At 38.4% G+C, this 11,379-nt stretch overlaps 1 protein-coding gene across 2 annotated transcripts; it reads left to right on the forward strand.

The window, feature by feature from the left end:
• Nucleotides 1-1,598: 1,598 nt before the first annotated feature.
• prkag3b (protein kinase, AMP-activated, gamma 3b non-catalytic subunit) lies at nucleotides 1,599-8,655 on the forward strand. 2 transcript variants are annotated; one of them, XR_010166195.1, is made up of 14 exons: nucleotides 1,599-1,836; nucleotides 3,081-3,147; nucleotides 3,450-3,556; nucleotides 3,644-3,725; nucleotides 4,128-4,186; nucleotides 4,351-4,396; nucleotides 4,512-4,566; nucleotides 4,863-4,989; nucleotides 5,309-5,474; nucleotides 5,635-5,672; nucleotides 6,015-6,161; nucleotides 6,414-6,507; nucleotides 6,697-7,282; nucleotides 8,168-8,655. XR_010166195.1 is itself a non-coding variant. In XM_063888757.1 (13 exons), exons 1-13 carry the CDS (start codon nucleotides 1,819-1,821, stop codon nucleotides 8,197-8,199), a joined length of 1,038 nt encoding a protein of 345 aa, XP_063744827.1. In that variant the 5' UTR covers nucleotides 1,599-1,818; the 3' UTR covers nucleotides 8,200-8,655. The 2 variants fall into 2 exon arrangements, 1 of the variants encoding a protein (XP_063744827.1); XM_063888757.1 differs by lacking the exon at nucleotides 6,697-7,282.
• The last annotated feature ends 2,724 nt before the right edge of the window (nucleotides 8,656-11,379 follow it).

Consider the following 11,379-nt stretch of genomic DNA (forward strand, 5'->3'; position numbering starts at 1 on the left):
ATTTGAACGTCTCCCACAGTAGGACAGGCGAAGCCTTAAAGCTACACATGTCTATTATTTCCTCCTTTTGTTAACAACGGATCAAATGACTGTAATGTGAAAGTTGCCACTTGTTTTGACAAACCCACAAAGATTCAGCTCTGAAGAGCGTTTATGCATCTTTAAACTCATTGTTGAGATGAATGTTTTTTGGTTATCTGTCCTGCTCTTTTATCATTGTTTTCAGTTCAAAATCAAAAGCCACCTCTTTGCTTTATCTTATTATTCATGTATTAATGTTGATAAGCAAACGATGTGCTAACGTTAGCTTAACACAAACCATGAACTGTATGCTAGTAGCTCTAGCTAAAGTTACCTCTAAAATGAGCTTTTACCTACTTTTAAGCTACAATTAGCAACTTTCTAATGTAGAAATACACACCCTAAATGCTATAACCTTACAATTGTTTTGTTCTAGGGGGTTTTAAGTTCAGATCATTGTAACCACTGTTGATAAGGTCGTATAGCTCTAGGGATCCAGCAATAGACCACAACACAATGGGATAATGGTAAATGAAACGGGTATAGAAAGTGATTGCCTTGTACAGTTGTCATGGACAGTGAAGTTAACTATAGAGACCAAACCCTTTATTGTACCAGGCTGCAAATGTGTCTGATCTAACGCTGAGGATTTTATTAAGAGCCTCTATAAGGAACTTGCTTTTCGAGCCAGCCTCAAGTGGCCATTCATGGCGCTGCAGTTTTTAACTCCTCTGTGCTGGCTTCATTTTTCAGCACGGAGGAAACTAGGTGCCGAAACACGACTCCAGATGAATGTTCTGGTAGATTATTTGTCACTGCTTGGTTTACAGTTTGTTGCACTGCCCATGAGTTTATGAAAAAATGAACCAGTGCAGCTTTAAAGCGAAGAACCAGCTGTTACAACTCCTCCTGCGAGACTTCTTCATAATTACGCACTGCTAATTAGTCCCATATGAGCAAACACGCAAGAGCTACTGTGAGGTAACAGCGGTAGCTATTAGGATGTTATATAAACGATCCAAAAGTGTACTCTTGCACAATGTGTGTTTACTCTCCCTTCAAAGTAAAGCAAACCGACAGCAGAATATGTATATTAGAAAGGTGTCACTGTCCCATTGATAATTGAGCTATGGGTTTGTGTTATGGTTAATTAAACTCATCACATTCATAATAAGGAGTTATACAACAAGCTGAGGGGCAGCCGAACCTGCAATTTATCGGTATGGTATCTGTGTTTGCTTCTTCTTCCGAATGGTATCTGTGTTTGCTTCTTCTTCCGCTTCAATAAATGTATCTTCATTTCAGATTTTTAAACCGTTCACATGGTTTTACATTATTTAGCACAAAAGCATAATATCATCCAGAAATAACATGATTGCGTGTCGATATTATGCTGCAACCTGAACATCCTACCATTGGATATCATGGGATAATAAAGTGGCAGACATTATAAAGTATTTTCATATGTGCCTGTGTTTAGCCCCCTTAACTCTCCCTGTGCATGCTTCCCCTCCCTCCCCTCTCTCTCTGTAAATGCCACAGGCCTATCACCCTTCACTCCAGATTTAGACCTCAGTCTTTCTCAGACATTCACTCCCAGCTGGCTGTAGCAGCAGGTTGAGCGCAGATTTCCTTTTTCCTTTGTCTTGTACATCCAATACCTCCTTCTTTCCTTGCTTGGTCTTCTTTATATTGACATGGTAGCAGAGTTGGACAGCGGGTCGAGGGTTGTAGTCCAGGCTTTTGCCAGCAGGTCTGGTTTCACAGAGGCAGACTTCAGGCTCCTCTTGCCCAGTCATGGAGCCTTTTGCAGAGGTAGGACACTCTGCTCACACACTCCACCAACTTCTGCTGTCTGTTATATCTGTAACTGAAAGCTGATCAACATGGCTTTGTGGCTGAGGATACTAAAAGAAAGAAACAGTATGGCTTCTTTATATTGCAGGTTAAATGTATCAGCTGTTCATTTCCATTTCAGATTTAGAGGATTTCTCTGTGTAGCGCCTAAACAAAGTGTTTGTGTGAACGCAGCTATTCTATGTTTATAGCTGTAGAGCTGTGAGATCTAAATAGTTTCCTAAACCTTGATATTAATTGTATTATTGTTTTAGTCCTTCTGTTAAGTTTATTGCCTTTTTCACCCATTTGTCTGAAATGGTTTATAATGGTTATTCTGACCATGTTTTTTTCCCTAAGCCAAACACCAGGTTTAAAAAATGCATCTTATTACACTTAAACACATCAGAGACATGTTAACCACATAGCTTTTCAATGACCATGTTAATATCAGAAAATAAATACTTAATATTGTGGGAAAACTCCATATGCTTTATAATATTTTCATTGAGGCTACACAAGAGATGTCTTTAAAAAGAATTAAAAGTACGCCCTGCTGCTGTAGCACACATATGTACTGCAGTATGTGTGCTGCTTTAACATTGTTGTTGTTGTTGCTGATGATGTTACTGTTGATATTTAATGAATAAGCATTGTGTGGTAGTTGTGGCTTAATACTGCAAACATATTTTCTTCCTGCCCAGGACCCACATGAATTATAGCTCATAACTAACTCTGGTAAAGCTATGAACGCTGCGCACTCTCCCTGTCCAACTTAGTCCATTCCTCTGACCCTTTTCCCCTTCACTCCTCAAGTCCATGGTGATAACAGAGAAACAGAGTTGCTGTTACCTCCTCTTTCTGGGAATCTCTATTGGCACCCAGGCATGCTGAAAGTTGGACTCTTTCCAGGAGATATGATGCAAACATTCCATATCCTATCTGTTTTCCACAATGGTCCAAATTAGACTTTTTCCCAAGGCAAATTCTTCATGGTCCTTAAATGACAGGATTGTTGGAACAAAAACCTAAATACACATTCTTGTTTGCTGCCATAAAATGCGTCATGTTGACAGTCCTAGAACAGCTCCGTCTCCCAAGATGTTTTCATCACAGATTAGATTACAGACCATGCCCATCAAATGTCACTGACGGCTTTATTCGGTCCTGGAATTGTAAATCTTGGGCCACTACAAAAAGTGATGATAAGCTTCCTTTCCCAGGTTCCATTGTTTGAGATGGACCAGGAAGAGGAGGAGGAAGATGATTGTCTCCCAGTGAGGAGCAGAGGTAAGGGTGGAAGATTTAGGAACTTGAGTGTATAGTGATTGATGATAATGTGCAGCAAGAACATCTACAAGTGCTCCAGTTATTCTGCAGAACAGTTTGCATGTGTGCAGTTAACAATGTGCAAACAAACCTGGATGATTTTATTATGAAAACCACATTCCCATGCCCTATGTTTATCAGGATTATTGTAAAAAGTGTTGTTGATATTTTGACTTGAAATCACATCTCTTGGAACCAGTGTATATGAAGGGTTTGCAGATGTTTATTTGTAATGGCAACACATGCTATTGTACCCCATTCAGCCACAGACCCTGACACATTCATTTACATGAACTTCATGAAGAGTCACTGTTGCTACGACGCGATCCCTACCAGCTCCAAACTGGTCATTTTTGACACAACACTACAGGTATGGGACCTCTTTTTGAAAATGAATACACAAAATGCATGACTATTTTGGATTGCATTATTAAAACTCGTATGTGTGTTTTGTCAGGTGAAGAAGGCTTTCTTTGCTCTGGTAGCTAACGGAGTGAGGGCCGCTCCACTGTGGGACAACAAGCTGAAGTGTTTTGTGGGTGAGCAATAACACGTGTTTTTATGCATGTAAATTGTCTGCAAAGCATATAATCCCAGAATTTTCTCCCACACACTCCCCCCTGTCTGAAACGCCCTCATTCGACTCCTTGCGCTTCTATTGGCTAGCACTCCAACAGATTGTAAGTGATAAGGCTGAGGTGCGGGAATCTCTAAGCGATTAACCAATCACAACAGAGCCAGGCGACCAATCAGAGCATACTGGGCTTTGGTTTCAGACAGAGGGTGAAAAGAGGTGCTGCAGCACATACAGTATGAGTAAAATAAAGAGCTTTTGCACAAAATACAAAATTCGAACCTGGAAATGAGCACAATAGGGCTGCTTTAAATGTCCACTTAAAATACATGTCTGATGTTTCCATTGTGCCTGTGTTTGCGTGCAGGTATGCTGACCATCACTGACTTCATCAACATTCTCCATCGCTATTACAAGTCCCCTCTGGTGAGCCATGTGACCTTAGGATTATCTGTAGCAAATAAACACCTGAGGCCCACGAGTTTGTTGTATGCCGGTCGGTGTCGTGTTGAAATGCCATGCACCTTGCACAGTGGTGTCAAACGCATATACTTTCATCGAGGTGCTAATGATGTTCGTTTTTTCTACAGGTTCAGATATATGAGCTTGAAGAGCACAAGATAGAGACATGGAGAGGTTCTGCACAACACAACCGTATCTTTATGAAGTTGATTCCTTTCTCCCTTTTTTTACTATTTACATTTGGGTTTGGTAGTTTGTGTTAATTAAACGTGGCTCTCTATCTCCGCAGAGATCTACCTACAGCTCCACATCAACAGACTGATCAGCATCACTCCTGACTGCAGGTGAAAACCCTCTCAAATAATTCATTAAACTCAGGTTCATAGCAACAGTTCATACTTTAAATTGCAAAATGGCAATTAAAATACTACAGTGGTCGTGATTTTAGTTCCTAACATCGTGTCTGGTATTTGAAAGTGGGATATCTTAGCTTTTCTTTATTCCCCACAGTTTTAGATTGAACTGTTATGTTCATTTTACTGACAATGGATTTGTGATGTTTAACTTAGGCAGGAAGCTTTTCTGTATTAGATTCCACATGTGTTATTCAACTTAATCATGAGTATTATTTTCTCCTCAGTCTTTTTGATGCCATCTATTCCTTGTTGAAGAATAAGATACACCGGCTGCCGATCATCGACCCGGCATCGGGAAATGTCCTCCACATCCTGACTCACAAACGCATCCTCAAGTTCCTCCACATCTTTGTAAGTCCTGGGAGTTGTCCTAAGGCTTTTATACATTTATCCAAATAGGATACTAATTTGGGGATTTACTGGAAATCGTGTTTTGTATTTAGAGAAGAGAGAAAAGGGCAAATTAGTACATCAATAAAAATGGGGAATGAGAAGTTCATACATACATACAGATTGCATTACTGACAGAAATCAACAGTACAACAAAAGCCAAAAAAAGGGAGAAATGTTAGGAGTTCCGTTCTTGGTCTGTTTGACCACTATTGAATTGTTCTCAATTTGTTTTGACATTAAGAAATTGTATTTGTCTCTTTCTTCCCACCCTCTCCAGGGATCTATGATTCCTAAGCCCAGGTTTCTTCAGAAGCGGATCAATGAGGTGGCGATCGGTACCTTCAGAGAGATTGCCACAGTCCAGCAATCGGCCTCAGTCTACGACGCTCTGACTATCTTTGTGGAGAGAAGAGTGTCTGCTCTGCCTGTAGTCAATGAGCAAGGTAGGCCAACATAACATCTGACTTTTGGAGGTTAAAAAAGGGTCATTTTGTTGGTCTTATTTATTAGAATCACAGTTTAATAAATAGAGAGTTTCAGTTCACATCTATGTTTTGTTTGCATGAACCATCTAGGGTCTGTAATGATGTCTCTCCTCTGTAGGTAAAGTCGTGGCACTGTACTCCAGGTTTGACGTCATTGTAAGTCAGTTTCACACATCCCATAATACAATGATTGTGATTCTTTCAATCCCTTGTCATGCTCTATCCAATTGTTGTTTCTGTCTGGTTTACACATCATTCAAATATGGCTTAATGCCCAAAAAACACAGTAAAATGTATCAATTTCTGCATTCATATTTTGGTATGCCATTTTCCATTTTCCATGTCCAGATTTTGCAGCTGCATGCTTAGCTTTCAATGCATGCAATGAGGACTATATGGCCTAAAATCAAGTATATTTACTGCCAACACTTTATGTTCCACTTAAACTGCTGTTGGTGGACCAATAAAGTTGTTTTCTGTTTATTCTCCTTGGTTCAGAACCTCGCGGCTCAGAAAAACTACAACAACCTGGATATGACGATGAAGGAGGCAATTTCCTCCAGAGCTTGCTGTATGGAGGGGGTGCTTAAGTGTTACCCTTACGAAACACTGGAGACCATCATCGACCGAATTGCAAAGGCTGAGGTAACTCACACATGAAAGTCTGACTGACATGACATTATTATATTTAGGATGAATAATCTTCACAAATTGTTTTATGTATTAACAATATATTTTTCTACCTTTCATGTTTTTGCTTCTCTTTCTGCGTAATTTTCCTTCTGATATTGTTCTTTGACATGACAGTATGAGGCACAAGCTGTTTCATTCTGACCTGATTGGCTGTAGAAGAAGTGCAACAATCAAAGCATGATGACCATATCCTCCCTCTTCTAGGTGCATCGCTTGGTGTTGGTTGACAGTGACGATGTGGTGAGAGGGATTGTCTCCCTATCTGACCTTCTACAAGCCCTGGTTCTCACTCCTGCAGGTATTGATGCGCTGTACTCCTAACGCCAACTCCAATCCCTTGCTCTTTCTCTCAAAGCCCCGGTCTGTCCATCTACCTTCAACTCCTTGAACGTTTCCTGCTGTCAATCTATGTTCTTCTCCTCCCATGAATGCTCTTGTTCACAATAACACAACTCTCTGTCTTCTTCAACTTTAAATCCTCCTGAAGATAATGAGTGTCTTTCTTCTGTTCCTGTGAAATGTTCTGACGTCAAAGATTCAACTCTGCCTTGGTCCTCCTTCTCTGATCCTTTCAAGAATACTTCAATTAATTATACAAAGTACCAGATTTAGGAATTCGTCTGAAGACTCCCGTGCTAGTGAGCGATCAATATCTGACACATGTATTTAAACCCTGCTGTGATCAACTAACAACTCTCTTTCTGCTATTTCAAAATACACCAACCACCTCAACAGGAACAAACAGTCTTTACATTTCCTCTAAATCTAATTTGAAGCAGCAAACTAAATTATCCTGACCTGATGCATCTTGCCTCTAGAAAATAAGTAAAAACAACGCTTCAGAACCCCCTGCCTATCCAAAATCAACATTGCTTTAACTGTTAAACGCTTAATCTTTCATTCCAACTTCAAAACCAGAACAGTTGCATCCATCAAAATCCTGCAACAACCAAGTAGTTTCCTTAAGCTCTACAAAGTTGGATGTTCGGGGGGAACATCCCCAGCGTCTTCATGCTGCAGTTCCTCCTCTGAAACCACCATGTCACCAGCTCCTCTTAGCCCACAACCCCCAGGTATGAAGCCCAAGCTAAGCTGCCGGTGGCTGCCTGTCTTAGCTTGCATTGTCTTAATTAGAAAGTCTCGCTGCTGCCTGTTGTGGTTCTTCTGTAGAGAGGTTCACATGAGGGTGAATTGGTACATGTGAAATCATTCACCATCAAGGTGTCAACATGCTGTGATTGTCAGTCCAATGGTGTACCATTCCCACCCATCTCTGCTGTAAGAACCTGTTCACATCTGGGGACAGATGTGTCTGTACTCAGATCAGTGATGTGATGGTAAAGTAGATGTGTTTTAGTAGTGAGCATGAGAGGAATCTGATTCCTTTATGTCCTCTTTAGTCACCATGTTGAATGTATATGTTGAACAGGTTTGTCTGTTATGACAAGTGCTTTATTTTGGAATGGATGCAAACCATAACTGTCTGACCACCCATCTAGACCTCAAGCGTTTGCATGTCTCATTTAAGTCTATGCAGCTGTCTGCAGGCTATTGCTCAAAGGCGTCACTTTGAGCTGAATCGATACACATATGGCAACCTAGAAATTAGTTTTTTGTGGGCTGCCTTTTTCAGGAAACATGGGATTCAACTTAATATCCCCTCATCCTCTGATATGATGTGAACATGTCTTTGAGTTTCAGCCTTGATGAAACATGTACAGCATTAGACTGTGTGCGTGAATGCCTTCTGTCTTCCTTCTACAAACAATGTACATATTGAAAAGATAGTAGGTAGTGTTACATATACTTACTGTTGTGAATGTTTTAGGAGTGTGTTTCTTAGTTAAAATGCTGGCAAAACCCCAAATGTCCAACTTGCCTAAACATTGGTTAAGGTTTTAGTCCCAGAAGTTAAACTTGGAATAATTTCATTAACTTTCTCATTTGATCTTTTCCAGATATGTGTGAAGGATCATACTTTCAACAATGAACAAAACAAGATGGACATTGATGGATTGAAAGAGACTATAAAGGGGAAAGTCAGCCGGAGATTACCGCTGAGAGGTCCCTGGTTTCAATCCCAGTCAAGAAGACACACTGTATATGGAAAGAGAAAGGGAAAATCATCTCAGTGGACACTAACAGAACACTTGTTGGGAAGATACCAGAGGTGAACTATTTTAAAGGTGTGGCTGGAAAACTGCGTTGACCTGAAGATGTACATCCAAAGACTTTCTAACTGACCTGGACTAACGCATCACATTTTAAGTTACTTTGCAAGTTAGGTTGTATACAAATGTAGTTGTTAAAGTTATGTTTAATGGTTTATAGTTTACCTTTTGAACTTAGAAATTCTTATATTAGATTTTAGAATTGTGATCACCTTTTTATAAATGCACTTACGCTCCAGTCACTGTGAACCAATAAATAAATGTTTTGCTTTGAAGTGCACTGATAACTACTTAGCTGCAGAAACTATAGCTTTGCTTGCAACATGGTAATTTAGGTTTAGCATGATGAAGAACATTGATATGACGCAGTGGTAATTGAGGATCAATATTGTATAACTACAAGGTTTACAGCTCAATTTTTACAAGTTAAAAGGGGGCTTTATATCAATTTTATACTCTGGAAATACCACAGTTTTTTTTCAAATACAACAGCCTGGTAATATATCGGTAATAATTAATACAAATATTGTGGCTTAATAAGGTAATTATGGAGCAAATGCATGGTGATAGCATGTGAAATGATATTGGTAGTAAGTTTGAACTGTACTCTCAAAGAGATCGGTAATTATAAGGAGTTAAATAAATCATAGGTAAATATATGTATAAAAGGCTCCCAATTGCATATATATTACTGCTGTATTTGTTCTTTAAATGGAGTGATATCCTCTAAATCTTTTCCTAATAAGACTTTAAACTGAACACCAAAGACCACAGCTAATGTCCTGGAAACACACATTGTGGTTTTAGAGCAAAAAAATATGTCTTTGGGGAGAAAATGAAAAACAACGTTCAAAAATAAAACCCACCTTTTCCCATTTGAATATATCTTGGGTGAGGTGAGATTCATTTTTGCTTTGACTTTATTGTGGATGAGTCAAAATTTGATCAGGACATGTTATTTCTTATCACCAGGTTTACTAGAGAAGACATTCAGGTGATCGGACAGCAGCTGTAGTCTGCTGATCCTCTCTGCCTGATGAGGTGTGACTGCTCTGTTTACCAGAGGCGGATTTGTTAACTGTACAACTCTCATACATCCTGGTCACATGATCACCGGTCTCCATGAACACACGCACATTAGGTAAATAACTCTGATACTGCTTTTGTTTTTACATTTCTCCAATTGTGCCTGAGACAAAGGACGACTGATGAATTAGATTTTATTTTCAATATCAAACTGAGGATAAAGCAGCATATTATCTGAACATTGTCACTCAATCACTGATAATTTCACTGAATGTTAAGAAATGTCAAATAATAATAATACAAGCAATACTACTGCTGCTACTTCATCAATAGTATAATATAAAATAGGCTATAAAATAACCAGAAACAACAAAACAGAATGATCAACAAATAATCATAATGATAAAATAAAATATCAGTTACACTATTTCTGCTAAAATGGCAAATTCTAACTAATAAAAGTAAAATAAAGTATGATTAAAAAGCTTTTAAATAATCATAAATAATATAAACAATATAATAATCCTATTATAATACAAATACATAAAAAAAATAAACAACAACAATAATAATAATTATAATAACAGATTATAATACATTTTAAATTAAGCTTTTACTGTAATTAGAAACAAATGGTAAAATAGTCATATAGTAATAACAATAATAGTTTAAGTGAAATACATTTGGAGACTTTTTTTTCAATTTACTAGGAAGCAGGTAATCTAGCTACTTATTCATCTTCACTTGTCGTGCCTCAGCCACATGTTTTACAACTCTGAACAAACAGCTCAGCACCAATGACTTTCGAGCTGCAACTGTACTTTACGATCTAACTCTGACTCTGAGTCAGCATATTTGAAAGGGATGAAGTTGAGCATATCCAGCTGCTGCAGTTGATGAGTGAAGCTGACCACTGAGTGCAGGAATGGATCCCAGACTAAGGTACGAGACCCGCTCTAGCCCTTTGATTGATGCATTACTGTTGTTTAGTGTTTTACTGATACCCTGCTAACTTCAACTGAAAAGCCTGTGGTGTTTAGTTTCTAAAATACACAAAAAAACTAAGAAAACTGACCTTAAAAAGTACAAATATTGTAATCCTTATATAGGGTGTTGTTGCAGTTAAGGTACGTTGTCTTATATAATCAGCACCACACAGAACTCTGAGGTTGTGTTCTCATTCATTTCAAGCTGAGGCTCTGGCAAAACGTAGGATTATTTGGCAAAACAATTGGTTTGTGGGTACCAAATGCAACATCATCCGGTATCGCACATTGGACAAACAAATACGTGCAAGTGCACATTCCAGGTAGAATTGTTTACCTGACAGTCATCTAAGACTGAGAGTCAAAGGATCATCTCTGTGGTATATTTTCAGAGTGGTAACATCATCACTGAACAGCTGAAATGGTTCTATACCTTTCTTTATTCTAAAGGCTGCCATCACTAAAATGACAGCATTGGCAAATAGGACCAAGTCTTTACTGTATGTGCTCAATTTAATGAAACAGTTTTCATTAGAGGAAGAAAATGTCTACCCTTAAATAAGGGTTAATGAAAGTCCATATCAGCGTGATTTTGTAACGTCACAACTAAATTAGGAGCTAATTGTGATCCAATATGCTAATTAACGCAATCATATCATTTTTTTAAAAGATAATTGCAATGCACTCAAAGCTACCTGAGTTAGTTGAAAGAGTGTCTGTAAAAAATTGGACGGCCTTTTGGGTTCCTTTTTTGTTCAATTCAATGTTTAATTTCTTAAATATTTGCTGAAAAATATATATTTTCATTTTGGGGATTTAACAAACATTTAGTATTAATTCAGCATGAATGTAAAGCAGCACAAAGGCAAAACAGAGTACACTTATACATGTTTCATCATAAGTGATAGATTAGATTTTGAAACAAGGCACAGCGAGTTGATGTCATTTTTGATATTTGTATTTGTCTTTAATCTGGAGGGGATCTTT

Source organism: Eleginops maclovinus, chromosome 7, assembly GCF_036324505.1.
Source record: "Eleginops maclovinus isolate JMC-PN-2008 ecotype Puerto Natales chromosome 7, JC_Emac_rtc_rv5, whole genome shotgun sequence".
In the NCBI taxonomy this organism is placed as follows: domain Eukaryota; kingdom Metazoa; phylum Chordata; class Actinopteri; order Perciformes; family Eleginopidae; genus Eleginops; species Eleginops maclovinus.

Coding starts and splice junctions, on each gene's coding strand:
- prkag3b (XM_063888757.1), top strand. Junction 5,475..5,634: donor GCCTGTAGTCAATGAGCAAG/GTAGGCCAACAT, acceptor TCTCCTCTGTAG/GTAAAGTCGTGGCACTGTAC. Junction 5,673..6,014: donor ACTCCAGGTTTGACGTCATT/GTAAGTCAGTTT, acceptor TCCTTGGTTCAG/AACCTCGCGGCTCAGAAAAA.